The sequence below is a fragment of the Grus americana genome, chromosome Z (genome assembly GCF_028858705.1).
Source record: "Grus americana isolate bGruAme1 chromosome Z, bGruAme1.mat, whole genome shotgun sequence".
Classification (NCBI taxonomy): domain Eukaryota; kingdom Metazoa; phylum Chordata; class Aves; order Gruiformes; family Gruidae; genus Grus; species Grus americana.
The window spans coordinates 70,727,736-70,744,397 of record NC_072891.1 but is presented as its reverse complement, the minus strand read 5'-3'; the positions used below and the strand labels follow the sequence as shown (position 1 = coordinate 70,744,397).

At 47.2% G+C, this 16,662-nt stretch overlaps 1 protein-coding gene across 1 annotated transcript; it reads right to left on the bottom strand.

Annotated features, from left to right (window-relative positions):
* Positions 1-9,179: 9,179 nt before the first annotated feature.
* CARTPT (CART prepropeptide) lies at positions 9,180-10,301 on the bottom strand. The gene is made up of 3 exons (XM_054809502.1): positions 10,121-10,301; positions 9,949-10,032; positions 9,180-9,858 (listed from the first exon to the last, which is right to left on the bottom strand). The coding sequence occupies exons 1-3, from the start codon at positions 10,274-10,276 to the stop codon at positions 9,751-9,753; spliced, it is 348 nt and encodes a 115-aa protein (XP_054665477.1). The 5' UTR covers positions 10,277-10,301; the 3' UTR covers positions 9,180-9,750.
* Positions 10,302-16,662: the final 6,361 nt, after the last annotated feature.

Sequence of the window (16,662 nt, the reverse complement as noted above, 5' to 3'; positions counted from 1 at the left end):
AAGTCCAGGTAGATGACGTCTGTTGCCCTTCCCTTATCCACCAATACTATAACCCTGTCATAGAAGGCCACCAAATTTGTCATGCACAATTCATTCTTAGTGAAGCCATGGTGGCTGTCACCAATCACCTCCTCATTTTCCATGTGCCTGAGCACAGTTTCCGGGGGGATCTGCTCCATGATCTTGCTGGGCCCAGAGGTGAGACTGACCGGCCTGTAGTTACATACATATGTATCTCTAAAAGCACAGGTACGAAGTAGATAAAACATCTTTTACTAACAGCTAATGGGATAAATAATAAAGTTTTAATGGGAATGAAAAAGTAATTACATAAAAGTAAAAGGTAGGTTTGCCACACACACACAGAAGCACCAACATATCAGGGAACACCAGGAAAGGGAGCATGGACCCCTCCAAGGAGCTGACTCTGTGGATCAGCATGAGCACTGGGGTGTTGCAGAGCTTTTCAGCTCAGACCACAATTATTTTGGGGCACAGAGGAGCAGCTGGCAGGATGGTAGTGATAACGGTGCTGGTGGGGCTTTTACTTCTGGAGTCTTGGCTTACCTTCCAGCAAAGCAGGAAAAACTGTTACAACAAAGTGCTAATGAATTTTACATCACTTTAAGCATCTTGTTGGCAAGAGGTTACAGGATAGAAGGGCCCTTCATTGCAGACTGACCCACATGGTGGGCCAGTGAATGTCTTACTCTGGGGCAGAAGGTGACCCCAGGAGTTAATATATGCATCACCTTCCTATTCAAGGTGAAAAAGGGTTGGGGGGATCTTTAAGCCAATCAACAATCGTAGATATGCCAAGAACAGTTTCCTCCTTTTACACAATGAACATTATAATGGTGTTAAGGATCTCAGGAAGGTATTTGGGGTAAGAAAGATTTGTGAGCTTTGTCATCCACCGTATAACTATGGCCATAGCTATAAATATTATTGCTGGCTCTGTTATCACATGACTGTGCAGTTAACTTGGGGACAAGCATAAAGTGCTCTGGCTGCAGGCTGCTGTGCAGATCTGGGGAGTTTTTACAGAGGCACAAGGCCCTGGCTATAGAAAACCAAACTGACTGTTTGGCTATGATTTTCTGTGAGACATGTAAGGTCTGTAAAAAATCATCATGAACCTAAAGGCTGGAAGCATGCAACATGTTAGGAACAGATCTATAATGTAAACAAGCACCAGTGATCAGTAATCATAGACTAATAAAATCAAAGAATCATTTAGGTCAGAAAAGACCTTTAAGATCATTGAGTCCAGCCGTAAATCATGCCCATTATCAAAAATCCAGGAGCAGGGCAGGGTTATATTTTCTATGACATGGAACATATGCAGGAAACTGGGACACATTTCCCATAATACATTTTTACTTGGAGATAGTCCTGGATGACCCTTCAACTGAAGAAGGGGCGGAAAAGAAAACTGAAAGGATATGGGAGTTTAAAGAGGACACATCTTGTGCACTTTATTCAGTTGTTTGTTGACACAGAGTTCAGGGCCACAGTTTCCTAGTGCACAATGCTGAAGGCTTTGATGGCTACTTTACTGTTAGTTTCTGAAGGAAAAAAATGGGTGTGCAATTAATGACCCACAGTGGTAAACTGATATATAGACATGCACCCAGCCTGTGTATATGTTTCATAATGTCTTTAAATCTTTATCCACAAAACCAAGAAGTCTTCCCCATGTTTTGGGTATCAAGAACTGCAAAGGCTCAATTTTTTCAAAGTATCCATTTTTTTCTTTTCAAAACTGCTGAAAAGGACAACCTAAAGAGAATGTGTTTTAACACATTTATGGGCACATGAGTGGGTCACTATGAGAAAATGAGATGGGGAGCTTGCAGAGTGCTTAGCTAGGACCAAACTGCCTACTCTGTTGATCCCCAGAGATGTGCTTTTTGGCAGCAGCATAAATGCCATTTGCATTACAAAGCAGCCCCCTGATTAAAAGCTACATTGCTGTCATTTTACTAGCCTCTATTCCCTCATCAACAAAACAAAACAGTACAATACCCTCTTGGGCACCCAAAAGTTATTTTTGAGAATTTTGACACAGCTCCAACACTCACACCGTACACCACAGGGATGCCTTGAAAACCAGGGAGATCACTGCCAGTCTGGGCTCTATAATAATTCACGTACGTGAATGAGTCAAAACCTTTCTCAAATCTTTATTTTTCTAGACTCTCTGATGTGGTCTCTCTTTTCAAACAGAGGCACAGATTCTTTAATTTTAAACACACCCCCTATATAGGGTTTTACAAACCCTCACAGCGTTTGAAGGGTTCACATCCACATGTTGTGCTCTGATCATTCTGCAGAAGTTATGACTGCTGTTCTTTATAAATGCGGCCAACACATCAACACAGCAAAAAGTGTTGTGCGCTGTAAAATATCTCCACGTCTTGGTTTTAAGTGCCCTGTTAAAATGCTCTGTGACAGAGGATTTTACTCCATTATTTGCCAAAAATATGGTGAACATTTCACTGCTTGAACAGCTTATTTAAATGTTGATTTAAAAATTCTTGTGTGGGGTTGGTCCATAGTTTCTGAGTCTAGTGCTCCCTGATAAAAATTGTTATAAAAGCCCTGGCAAATTCAGAACCTGTTTTGCCTTGTAGACCAATGGCCCAGGCATTCTTGGATAATATGTCTGTCAGCATTAAGTTGCACTGCTGTTGTATTTGGAAGACTGTTGCATGTCCATCAAGTCTGCCTACCACTGTGCATCCACCTCTGCCACAATCACCTTAATTATTTTAAAGTGTTTTCTTGCTGCCTTGTGTAAGCTGTAAGAGCCCTGGTTTGCAAGCCAGGCTTCTCTACAAATTGGCAATTCACCTTTTAGCAGCTTCAAAAAGGGCATTTATACACCCACAGCTTCCCACCTCCTCACGAGCATCATAAATGTCTTTTAACTGAAGTGGTTATGTAGATACGTCTACGGACACATCACTAACTAGACACATGTACAAAATATAACACTGGATTATAACTTTAACACAAATACAGATAAAGTTTATTAACAGGGTGTGAAGGGACCAGAAGAGGCGAGGGACTTCTGGGGCAAAGTATGGCTGCTGTGTGGTCCTTTTGTTGCTCCCAGTAGTGTCTGCAGGAAAGAAGGTATTCCGCCCCCATGCAAAACAGGAGGATCTCCAGTCTCCCATCCAGTTAATTACCACATGCAAAACAGTATTGGCCATTTACTAGGGAGGAATTAAATGGGCAACACTTGAATGCTTAATCAGTATTTATGTTTTCACTTCTGATCTCATTACAGCTGCCACTGCAGACAGACCACGTGGAAGGGCTCCAGGCAGGTCCCACACCCCTTCTGCACAATCTTACCAAAATCATGAGTACAGCCACTGGCTGTAAGAGCAAGCACACGAATGAGCATCTCCTCCAACTGGCTATCCAGGGCTACCAGGCTATTTCCCAGGTAAAGACACTGTGTGAGCAGCACTGAGTTCCCCTGGGCGTGGATGGCCTCATCTTTTGGCTCCTCAACAAATGGTCACCCCCACTAGTTGTGACACAGCAAAGTCCCTAAGTCCCTGCTTGCCACAGCACAGGGGCAGTTAGTTGTTTACTCAAGAAAAAACAGGAGTGAGACTTAAGATTGAACAGCCTTAAGTCTCCCATGGCTGCAGGACCACTTTTCCATTTGTGCCTAAGTGCTGTCCCTAAACATCATCGCAGCAAGGGCTGTTTGCTCCCCAAGGGAAGGTGACCTGGGAGCCAAGGTGGAACCCAGCGAAGGCAGTGCCTTTACCAACAGAGCACAGCTGGGTGCTAGTAACAGGGTCCATCAGCAGTCCCAGAGAAGGCAAGTGAAAAACCAGGTCAAGAACCCAGCTGGGGAGTGCAGTCATAGGAGATGGGGCTGGAGATGGGACTGGAGACAAGCTACAACATCTGGATGAGGGGGTCGATGTAGGAGACAAGATGCCTACAACGTAGGTCTGAACTGCCTCCAGGAGACAGGGTCAGGGACTGAAGACCCATGCCTGAGCTGAAACGGGGCTCACACAGGTGTGGTGAGGGTTCAGGGGGAGGGTTGAAGGCCCCAGTTAAGTCTGCTCAGGTTCCAGTGTCCCTTTTTGTGCAATCTGCCTTCACAGCAAGGGTGTCGTCACACCTTGCAGAGGTCTAGGTTTAAAGGTGACTTGCTGGGGGTTGTAAAGGGTCATAGATTCTCTAGCCAGGCAAAGTATAGCTGTGTGCTCTAACTTGCTTTATAAAAAACCCCACCCAATCCAATCCCCAAAATTGAATAATCCAGCCTCCCATTCGTCACAGTTAAGCTAACACACTCATTTAGATCAGAGACAGCTGCTTGCTGAGAATTTTATTACATTACAACACTGCCATCTACAGTTTTTATTTTGCCCAGCTTCAGCCTGTGGTGGATCTGCCACCAGCACAAAGGCATAGCGACGCCACTGCTTACGTTAAACGGAAATCTTACAAGGAAGAGCAGCTAAGTGGATGCAACGTCATGTACTTCCATACAAGTTACAAACAGTTAGAAAGCCTGAAAACATCCACAGACACGTCACATAAGCGTTGACTGGTACATTAAATGTTTTCTCGGGTAACTCAAAGAACGAGGTACCAAAAGAAAGGGGAAAAAAAAAACCCCCAAACCAGCAAAAACCCCTGAGAACTCAAGCAGCATCAAAATCCACCCTAGCAGAAAATGCCATGTGATTTTTCCAGGGAGTGTGAAATGTACTGTGTCCATGCAACATTATCTCCAAACTCTGTGGCTTCTCCTGATGTGAATCTCAATTATCCTCTCAGTAGTTGCCCCATCTTCTACCCCAGAGGCTGCCACCCAAATGCATATATTTTCCTGATTCTGGTTAATGAAGAGCAGCACCTATTCTGCCTCCACTAGGGATACCAAGCCTGTGAATTGTGTGGAAACCTCCTGGAGAAAACTTGGCTGCAGATGAGCAATGTAAGTTGATCATCTTTGTCTTGGACTTTCTGACTAGGTGGTTTCTGAGAAGATGTTCAGCATGCTCGAGAAGAAGGTGGATCACACTCTATGCTAGCAGGTACAACATGGGGAAAGCCTACAGAAAGCAGGGAGAGGAGACAAACAGCACAATCCAGCTGGGCCACTTTGTGCTGCTGCTTGCCATTCAACTAGCTTATTCGGTTGGGGTTAGACTAGTGACAGAGATGGGTTTTCTGCATGAGTTCTTTGATTTCCAGCACTATATTTAATTTTTATTTCCTTCAAGTAGATTTAGGGATCATTAATAAATAACATCACCTTGAATTAACACTTATTTGTTATGCTTTTTCTCTTTGTTTCAGTCTTGGTGTGTACAGTAGTTAAGAAGGGGTATAATGCATTTAGCCAGACCCAGGTGCCTGGGAGCTGCCAGAAGCCCCAGAAGCTGATAAGGAGCCCAGACCCACAGCAGTGATCCTCTGGGCACTGGGGCCAGCAGAAGTTGCTGGTCAAACAACTGCACAGAAAGAAAGGACCTGCCAGCCAGTCTTTCAGGAGTAGTTTTCTCTTCACATGTCTTTCCAGGTGGAATATCCAATCAAAAAGAATGTTATGATCTTGAAATGGAGTTGTCAGCAAGCAAGTAGATTTACTGTGGTTGAGTCCTAATGGGCTGACAATTGAGGTAGCTGAGGTTTTTTACTTCATGCCCAATAAACACATTATTTCTGAATCATAAGATTGAGTCCAAACTTTCTTACAGCCGTCTCTGCTGTCTAAACCCAAGATGAACCTTCAAAACTGCAGTGCTTGTTTTGAGTGCTCAGATAAGTGGTGTGTAGGGCCCACCTTGGTAGTGTTAGTATGTTCCATGCCCCCCTCACTAATGTCAACTAACACAACCTCAATTTCTGTTCTCATAGGTGCCCCAATCCAGTCACAGGGCTCCATTAGCTTTTCTGCAGAGTCTAGAGTCAGGAGAGGGACAGGATAGTCTGGGAAGGGTTTATTCCTGAATAGTCTTTCCATAACAGGTCAAAACCATGGCAACAGGCATTTGGTCTCTCCACAAGCTGCTCTGGCCCCTTTCTGCTGTCTGCACGATTATCCTCCTGTTTCATCCAGCAATTCATTGAGGAATGTGTCCTTGATGTTGATCTCATCACTGACCTTGGACTCTGGATCAATGCTCACAGAGAAATGAGTAGGAGCTGCTCTGCCCCTTCTCTCTTTTTTTTTTTTTGGTGAGTAGAAAAGTGATACATGCAGAACTCAGACCCTTTGCAAAGAAGATATGAAGCTGAGTCTGCTACAAGGCCATGTTAAGTTCCTGTTGAGCTGCATGGTCCTCAGCTGTGTGGTAGGACCCAACTCTCCTACTTGGGCCAAGAGAGCCTGTCCTGGTTCCTGGGGCTGTTCCTCCCCAGGGCATTTCCCTGTGTTGAACTGCATGGTTTGCTTGGGACCATTGTCCAGGTCATTAATGAAGATGTTAAACGATACTGACACCAGTGTTGCCCCTGGAGTACATCACTGACAACTGGCCTCCGGCTGTCCATCTACCACAGCACTTGTGGGTGTATTCTGTCAAGTGCTGTGGTGCATCCCGCAGGGGCTACTGGGAGCTGGGACCATTGGGGGCTGGCCCCATCATGGCAGGACAGACCCTCACAGCCAGACCCATCTCACACCCCAGAGAGGCAGCAGGGCAGGCCAGGGGGCATCAGGCACCTCCCCAGGGATGGGTGCACATCAGCCTATGGGCCCATGGCTGAGCAGGACAGTGCTGTGGGGAGCTGGAGGCTGACACCCTATGGCATCAGTGGGGCACAGGCTGAGGGCTCCAAGTAGAGCTGAAATGGGGTTCTGGGTGATGGGCAGGGTGAGGAGAAGCCCTGGGGGGGAGAAGGAATGGTCCTTGAGGCCCATGATGGCCCTTGAGGATATTACAACCTTCTGTGCAAAGGACACTGGAGGTCCCCAGAGGTATAGGCACTTCCTTGCTTATAAAACACCATGACAGAGTGTGTCCAAACCAGTCAAAATGAAAGACGAAATCAAGAGATTTGTTAAACGAAAAACGGTGTTATCTCATGTCATTGATTTTAGGAGTGAAAAATATCCAAATGCCAACTTTATCCTGACTGTTACAGCACATGTTTCCCTCCTCATGTGCTTTTTCCAATATGTACAGCAGAAATAACTGTAATGTAATGTAAGTGGTCATGAGCATAATCAAAGTGGTAAGAGCCCTCAGGCTGGTGCACACACCTTGCAGAGAATACTCTCATAATGACAGCATCGTGCAAGTGAACCATAAATCCCAGTTTCCTTAAGTTAGGGTTTAGATTTATAATTTTGATCTTTATTTAATCCATGTTTACAATTTTGAGCACTATGATCAGCAAACAAGAACTATAAAATTAACACACAAGCTGAATAATTATTGGTATATTTTAGTCCAGTATTTCATGTTTCAGTCCAATTTTGTGTAAGTAAACCTTCAGTAAAAATGTTACATGTTGAGATGATCTATACTGGACCTGGTTCATTGAGATGGCTGTGGTACCTGGGGCTGGACTCAGTATTGAGGGGGCCACTGAAGAGCCAGCCTATGTGCTTTACGCCTGAAAGCATCCAGCACCTAAACATAAGTCCTTTTTATTGTAGGGGTGGGGGAAACCAAACCCAGATGCTACAAAAATTATTTAATTATTCCACAAGAAATCAAGGTAAATGCCTCTGGGAAATACCATAAAGACATCCAGAAGCACAGTTACCAATTTACAAAACCTAACACTCCAGTCCTGCAAATGCATTATCACACGTCTCCCCCGCTGGCCAGCACCCACCCACTGGCACAAAAATTGCAGTCACAGCTGGTTGCCAGCTCTGCCCGGAAAATCCCACTGGTTCATCCCTGTTCACTTCATTTCCCTTTTTCTTTGCAAAGTCCTCCCCGAACAGTGTTCCCACCACTTGCACCATGGCTTCTGCCCTACTTTAACAATCCTCTCCTGCCCCCTCCCAACATACACAGCCCCCCATATCGGTACTACCTTGCCTGTGCATGGCATCCCCCAGCCCTGTGGCCCCACCCGCTCCACCAGCCTTCATCCTCTCTCTGGATGTTTCCAGCTGCTGTTTATTTTCTCTTTCTCTGGGCTAAGAAGAACTCATCCCTGTCCTGGAAAAAAAAAAAAAAAAAATGGACAAACAAGCAGTGCATGTCTCTTTTCGCAGTCATTTTTTTCTGTATCTCTTTCAGCCAGGCTTGCTCATGTGCTCTTACTCCTCAGGAGTAAAGCAAGTGCATTACAGAAGTCTCTTTTTTCTCACAAGTCTCTCACCTAAATTGCGCTTTCTTCAGCACCAAATATGAAGCCCGTTTGGAGGAGCGTTTTTCCCCCATGTCTGCCTTGGGCCATGCAGCCCCTCATCTCCCCACTGGTAGAAATAAGAGCTGATGCTGGCACAGACACCCACAGATGAATTGTGAGCCAGGGAGAGGCAAGAAATTCCTTCAGTGATCCCTGTTTTATGGGAATAAAATGCAAAGCAGCAAAGATGATCCAGCAGATGGTGGTTGGCCCCCCTGCATTGCCTCCCCAGCCCAATCCCTGCAGCTGGGATGAAACCTGCCCTCTCCCAAAGGAAAACCTGAGGCCCAAAGCAACTGCATTCATCAGGGTCCCTCTGGGCACCCGTGGGGCAGGGAGCAGCCATCAGCCGAGCCAGAGCCAGAAGACAGGAGCCTCAGTTTCCAGCCCTGCCCCTGACCTGGCTGACAGCCTGACTATGGCATGCAGTAATGCAGGCAGTTGCAGTGATTTTGGAGTAACCCTCAGCCTCTCCCTCTGAGTGCTAGGGATTCCCGTGTGTGAAATTAAAACTTCTTCCAAAACACTGTCATCAGAACAGTGACTTTATTAATGGAGACAAACAAAGGATTAAAACATGTCATGAGTTTGCTGAAACACACAGTGTACCTGTGGAGGACAGACATACTTATATACATCAGTTCATTGTAGAAACGTGAGCGATTTGGTCTAGATGACTAGGATATCCCCTGGTAGTTTGCAACGGATGCAGACAGCTTTTTCTCCGTGGTGGCTCCGGTAAAGCAATGGATTTCCTCCCAGCCCCACCCCAGCCAGGCTAGTGCCAGAGCCCCGAATGCCACCGGTATCTCATGTGGGACTTTCTCCAGCACAGGGTGAGCATGGCTGGACTCAACCTGAAACCGGCGGTATGCCAAGATGGGCCCTCTCAGCTGCAGGGTGAGAAAAAGGGGGTCAGGGTGTTTTGAACACATCCTTCCCCCCACACTCACAACCACCCAGGGGATCCCCTGGCCCCGGCCCCTCCGGCCGGCAGCGGGTGGATGTTCCTCGCCTCGGGAAGGGACCAGACACCCCGGGGCACGGTACGGGGCCGGCCATACAACTCGGCTCTGCACCAGCACGACACTGCAACTCCCGGTACCGGCACCTCTACTCTGCAAGGCACGGGTTGGGTTTTTCCTGGACGGACAAAATCAAACGGGGAAGGAGGGGAGGAAGAAGGGGGTAGGAGAGAAAGAAAACAGCTCCACGGATGTCAGATGTCACGGACGGCGTTACACGGGCGACACGGGGGCCTCTCACTGCGTTTCACGGGCGGACGAGCAGAGGGAAGTCGCCGCCACCGCCCCGGGCCGGCACGTCGGGGAGGGGAGACGTCGGTGCCTGCGCTCCCGGCGGCTTGTCCCGGGGCGCCCCCGCTTACAGGCACTTGAGGAGAAAGGAATTGCACGAAGTTCTCCGGGGACAGTCGCAGAGCTTCCCGATGCGGGCCCCCTTCCTCACGGCGCACTGCTCCCCGGCGTCGCACTGCGGGCAGCGGCAGGCCGTGAGGGGGGCACCGCCGGCGGCGGCCGCCCCGCCCCGTCCCGTCCCGTCCCGCCCCGCCGGGACACTCACCATGGGCACCTGCCCGAACTTCTTCTCGTAGTGCGGGACTCTCTTGCTCTTCAGCTTCTCCAGCACCTCCTGCAGCGCCTCGATCTGCCGAGAGACCCCACAGCCCCCGTCAGGCCGCGCCCGGCCGGGCGGCGTCCCCCGCCCCGGCCCCGGTCCCGGTCCCCCGCCCCACCAGCTCCTTCTCTCTGGAGGCGCCGCCGTCGTTTCCGCCGCCGCCGGGGGTCCCCAGGTCGCGGGCGCGGCGCGGCGGGGTCGGCCCCTGCCCGCGGGCGCCCAGCAGCAGCGCGGCCGCCACGGCGCAGAGCGCCAGCGCCCGGCAGCTCTCCATGGTGCTGCCGCCCCGCCGCCGCCGCCGCCGCCGCCTTTATAGCGCCGCGCCCGCCCCGCGTGCGTCAGCGCCCCCCGCCGCTGCGCCGCGCCTCGGCTCCGCACGGCACGGCTCGGCACGGCACGGCTCGGCCCCCGCACCTCCCGACCGCCCAAGTTTTTGCCCCAAAGCCAGCTGCTCCGGCAGAAGTTGTCCCCCGGCACGGCTCGCCCTCTGTCCGACCAGGCTCGGCACAAACAGCGGAGCCGTCTGTGAGAGTGAACGAGGGGAAAGCGGCCCGCCCGCCCGCCTGTCCGCACGCCGTGTCTTGTCCAGGGCGAAGGGCCGGGCCGCCCCCATGTTGTGCGAAAGGGGTGGGAGGCTCTTCCCACGCCCGTGGGGTTCGGGAAGGAGGAGGGACAGGGAGGCCGATGGACACCTGCAGAAGCGAGTGGAGGTTGGGTTCTGGGGAGACCAGGCTTGGAAATCAACGTAGAGATGAGAAAGAAGGGAGAGTTAGTAGCCTGTGGGCTAAGCCCAAGGGCTAAGGAAAAGCACGGCGTGATGGGAGGAAGAGTCAGGATGGGAGGACTAACCTGAAGGAATTGGGTGTGTGTGTGTGAGATAAAAATGGTGAGGATGGGATGCTTGAATGGGGACAGGTGGGACTGCCAACGTGGTGGGAAGGCTCAGGGCCATGAGAGCAAGGTAAGAAGGAGCATCAAGAGGCCCCGGATAAAAGTAATTGCTGGTACTTAGAGCAGAACTGTGAAAAGGTGCCTGAGGCCAAATACCATATTACAGAGCCGGTGTGTGAAATGAAGCCACCTCCTTTTAGGGAGAGAAGCAGCACAGTCACCAAAAGGAGGCTTGGCATTAGTGCACTCATCTCCCTTCAGACTTTCCTACTGACACTCGGCTTGACAAGCTTGTTGGCCTCATGTTCATCAACACTGTGGCTGAAAAGCTCCCTGGCAGGCCCAAACCTGCCCAAGCCTCATGGTCATGGTGGGGGCAGGAGGAAGACAGGAGCAGCTTCTCCCACTGAGAGAAGCAGTAGCATGCCAAGGGGAGCATGCAAGACGAGGGGCAGTGCTCAGCCCTCTCCAGGCTCACAAATCTGGGCCAAGGCTGGGGCAAAACAGGGGGGACCTGAGCAGCAGCTTTGCTGGCATGAGATGTTTAGCCCTCTGGTTGTGGGGACGAGGGGCAGTGAGCAGGGTTTGCCTGTGTGGAGGCTCTGCTCCCAGCTCTTCAGTGGCGTGGAGATGTTCCTGCCCTCCAAACAGTGGCAGCAGGAGCTGAGCTGGGTCTCCCTAGGTGGAGGCAGGATCATCTGGAGAAGGAGGAATCTCGAAAGCCTCGGTAACAAAATTTTCCTAGCTGGTTGTTTGTAGGGGAGCTAGGAACAGCTTGAAAAGGCAAAGGAACATAAACAAAAAGAAAAAAGAAAAAAGAAAAAAGAAAAAAGAAAAAAAAAAAAAAGTTGTCTAAAGAAAATTAAACAGGTCCAGGGACATATTTTTCCAAAGAGGAAGTCAGTGTTTAAAGGGACCAAGAGGAGTGTGGCTTAACAAGTAATTTTCAACAGCACCATTTTGTTTTAGGCAATAAAAAGACTCTGATCTCTCTATCACGTTGCTAGCTTCCAGAGCTGTGTTCACCACTTGCTCTTACCTCCTCCCACACACTCCTGTTGATCATGACATCCAGCAAAGGTCTCATTTGTAATTGCTGTTCAGAGTAGAGAACCTCTGTGTGTTTGCATGAATCCTCCAGTCTCATTTTGCCACAGGGAAGGCTAAGATGTCAGACATCAGTCTGATGGTAAACCACTCATAGCGAATCCCACATCCCAGGCTGGAGCAAAAATGCAGCTGTGTGAAGTACTGGAAATGATGGGCTTCCTGAGGCAAAGTTTCTTAGAGCAGAGAAATAACACAGGCTAAGAAAAATGCAACACTTCATATGGAGAGGCAGATATATGACCTATCCAACTTTGAACGCAGTGTCTATGAAGCCTGACCAAAAATTCAAGCCATATTTTATAGTATGAGGATTACTCATGCAGTGTTGAAAACACCACAGAGATGCTCAAAAAACATCATTTGCTTTCCAACTTGTACTTCCATGTAAAAAGCTGAGTTTGTTAGCTCCTCTAGTAAAATTATTATTGAATGTGGAGGCAATTACAAATTCCTGTTTCCAAAAGTCATTGCATATGTCTGGCTACAGACACCCACAGAACTGTACGTTTCTCTGTGTGTTGCTGTCTGTATCACACTGTCTTTGCAAACGTCCCTGTACCCTGCTCCCTATTCAGCCATTCTTGTGGACTTTGTCTCCAGCACTAAGGGGTAAAAAAAGTCATAGGATGCAGGATAGCTGAATATTAAAAAGCATCAGAAACTACCATGTCAAGGAGCAGAACAGGGTCACAGGATAAAAACGCAAAATCACTGTTTATGGCTACAAAAAGGGAGGTACTTCATGACAACAGCGTCAGTAGCCAGTCACAAGACAACTGGCTATAATTAGGGGTGTCTGTGGCACTACAGAGCTCAGCTCCAGATAATCTATGTGAAATGTCATCAGACCTCAGAGACAGACAGCTCTGTTGTAGCTATGCATTAATTCAAGCTTCTCAAAGTTAACTTACTTTCTCTGTACGAATGTTATTGCTGATGAGGTACAAACAGGATAGAGCCAATGTGCATTAACATCTGTGTATCAAATGGATAGTCTTTGAAGTTGTACATGGTATATGCTTTTCATAATCACACTCTTCCATCATGATCAATTAATTGAATGTACTTCTAAAAGCAGGAAAATAATGGAGGTTTCTGTTGACACTGATGTCAAAATAATGGAGTATCCATTGAGCAGTTCTGATGCATTTATGCATTCTAGTTTTGGCTTGATGTAGACACAGAGTTGGATGGATTTTATGACTACTTGACCATAGAGATTAGTGTGAAGCAATTGTTCAAGTGCTCTACTGAATCAGAGCCATGAAAGTGGACATCTGGCTTTAAGGCTTTGCTGAAAAGCAGCAGGCTTTTCTAAGTGCTTTGTTGAATTGCCTCAATTTATAAACCTCAGTTAAAAAAAAAAAGTTAATATAATATACCATCATTGGTTTTCTGAATCAAGATATTTCTTTGGCTGAAATCTGGAACAGCAAGGAAAATCTAAGATAAATTAGGGTTCTGCCACATTCAAAGCAATAAGAGTCCAGAGGCATACTTGAAAGATAACATCTGTTTCAGCAGAAGATACCAATTCATCTTGATGAGTAACAGATTGGAAAAATGCCATTTAAATAAAAGATGGGTTCTCATAAGAACAGTACATACACAAATGCCAACACAAACACTGAGGCTACAAAATCCCCATTAAACTAACCCCAAAACGGGTGGAAGATGGGTGGGAACAGTCACCCAGTGGCTTCTAAGAAATTACATTTATAGGCTCTCCATTTCTGCAGGCAGAGCCATTGCAGAGGCCGTGCACTAGCCACATCTCATTGCAGCCTTAGAAGCAGGCACACAAACCTCACAATGATTGTGTACCAGAGGCTCTGCCCTTGATGTTTGTTATGCAAACTGCCACCAATTTTGGTGGTTCCTAGCATATTCCCAGGTGCCACGAGAATAAAAAGGAAAATGGCAATGGGTAGGTTTTTATGATCAATCCTGAATTTACCATCTCAGCCCAGGTAATCTGAGAGTACCCTTGGTTACTGCAACAGTCCCTAGGTACATGACGAGCAGCTTAGCCCACCTCACTCACAGCTTTCCACTTCATTCTATAGAAGCATTTGAAAACACCCTCAAGGTCACAGTATTAGCCCTTTTAAATTCCTTATACTCAAGTGCTGACGTCTCTTAAACAGGCCATGTCCAGCTATCAAAGAGAGCTAGAACTAGGTAACCTCTTGGCATCACCACTGCTCTGAGGCAGGAGGGAGGCATACAGCTGAGATGAGGAATCCCCAAGGTGAGACCAGATGCAAGCAGAAAGGTCCCCTGAAGCCTAGAGCACCGAGTTGGAGGTCCTGGTCCAACACAGTCTGTGCGCTTGATATGGCAAAGCCATTTCCCTTGTTCCTCAACTTCCATCTGAAGAATCAGTGTCATCCTAGGTACCATCCTTTCCAGTAAGTAGAGATTAATGGGTGTGAGCTGCTCTAATACTACAGTGAATAGGTGATACATACCGGAGATGGGTAGGACAAGTCTTGAAATAATCACCCACAGCTTTTATGTTGCCTCTGCCATCAGGAATCTTACGCCCCTGCAGTAGCAGCTACCATTTATTTAGGTTTATGTAACATTTCCTTTCATTAAACATCCAAAAGAGATCCCACTGGTAGATCAATGGCAACAGGAAGTGAGAATGACTGTGTAACGGTAAGTAATGCCCCAGCATAAATAGATCTACCAACATCACCAAACGTGGTATGAGCATGGGGTCCAATCCTCACTCCTGGTGAGTCCACAAAGTTTTTCAGCAAACCTCTGGGTAGCAAAAGGCCATCTCTGCCTTCGGAGTGTCATCATGCACAATGTGTACAGTCAGCACCTACATACGAAGCATAGCGTGTTAACCTGCAAAAGCTTTTCCAAAATACTCTGCTGTGCGGTGGGGGAGTGATAAATTGCTAGTGATTCCTTGAATCGTTCGTCTGCAGTGAAGCTCCTGCTCTATGACCTCCTCTAACCAGAACATGCTGATAGGATGCTAAGCCTGTGCTGATGAGTTTCACCTGATTAACAAGTTTCCAAAGATAAGTATTATTAAGGCAGAACATTCTTATCATTCTCAGAAGCACAAATCCTCCCAAACTTATCTACTTCCATTATGTGTATCCCAGGATTATCTGTTACTGTCTCGAACTCAGAATGATTTTATTACTAGTCTCATTGAAAGAATATATTCAAAGCAAAAATATTATTCCAAAGTGATCAATTTTCTTGGCAGAAAAAGGCAGTACTTCTTATGGCTTTAAGAATAACAGACTGGGGAAAGTGACCCCCATAATTTAGACCAGAAAGACAACAGGTGCCTTAACTGATTACTCAGCCATAGTCAGAGAAAATACAGAGTGTTTCTTTTTATAGGAAGCCATTAATAGCAATCGTCTCAGGGTCTGAAACCTTTGTTCTCCCTGGCCATGTGTTATATATACATATTTAAAAGTAGGGTAATTTTGAAGGCATTTCAGAAGTTCAGCAACCATAAATAATATCACTGTACTCTCAGGATAAAGAAATCCTGGGACCACGCCCGACACATTTACAAATTTGTCTAGTGACACCAGAACAGGAATCAGTGCCACAAACCACAGGTCTCTCCCTTGTTGCCATTTACTGCAGTATTTAAAACCATTACTCCCTGCTAAATATGTATTTAATATGCTAAGAACATGCATAAGCACAACAGTGAGATTACATGTGTGCAGATCTACAGAAGTAACCTTTCTAGTGGTGCAGAACACATCAGATTTTGCCTAAGATTTCTTCTCAGAAAAATGAGAGAAATCTGGTCTTTTAGTGCAATGTAGAGGTGTACCAGACACCTCACAGCTCCATGTATGCCGGGCTGTCTGTATTCTACATTGAAAATCCCCATTGCAAAGAAGTCTTTCATTTTCACTTCTGCATCTGCCTGAGACACCGACAGGGCTAGCAGCTGGCAGACCTTCCTTCCTCCTCTTGGGTCCAAGGGGAACTCCTCTGCCATACAAGTCTAGGAAGACTACAGCTAGTGTGTTATCCAGGATGATTATTCCTATTAGGAATCCTTTTCCTCCCCACAGGCCAGCGCAGGATAGGGCCTCCATCCACGTACATTAACCCTTCCTGGATTTGATTCTCAGTCAAGAATATTTCTGCCTTTTAGCAGTCTTCTAATGGTTATCTGGACACCTGTAGGGCAAAGCTAGATAAAAATCACCTTCCTAGTCCCAGCTAAGACAGTATTTGCCTCCTTATTCTAGGCACACTGCATGCCAAGCATTTAGTTTGTACAAGGTGCAGTATTTCTAAAGAGAACAAATGAAATGACAGACACTGAATTCTTGAAAAACATTACATTGCAACAAACTACAATAAATAAGATTAACCAAAGCACTCCAGCATCTCAGTAGCCCTAGTCAGCGGGATTCAGTCATGTGCCCTGGGTGAAGCATTGATCCATGTAGGGAGAATGCTCTGTCTTCATGAAACTAAAATTGCCAGAAGGATCACAGAAGCAAGACGTTGAAACACCTTTGCAGCCAACCCCCTTCTTCAGAAGTGCTGTCAGCAACCTGCAGCTCCCACAGATATCTGTGTATGCTCCCCAGCTCTTCCAGAAAACACTATGCATCCATCAGGTTCTCTTGTTGTTTTGACTTCAGGGAA

Excerpts from the sequence above, each read along its gene's own strand:
- CARTPT (XM_054809502.1), bottom strand. The coding sequence starts at position 10,276 with ATGGAGAGCTGCCGGGCGCTGGCGCTCTGCGCCGTGGCGGCCGCGCTG. Across the intron at positions 10,033-10,120 it reads CCTCCAGAGAGAAGGAGCTG|ATCGAGGCGCTGCAGGAGGT; the intron begins GTGGGGCGGGGG and ends GTCTCTCGGCAG. Across the intron at positions 9,859-9,948 it reads AGTTCGGGCAGGTGCCCATG|TGCGACGCCGGGGAGCAGTG; the intron begins GTGAGTGTCCCG and ends CGCTGCCCGCAG.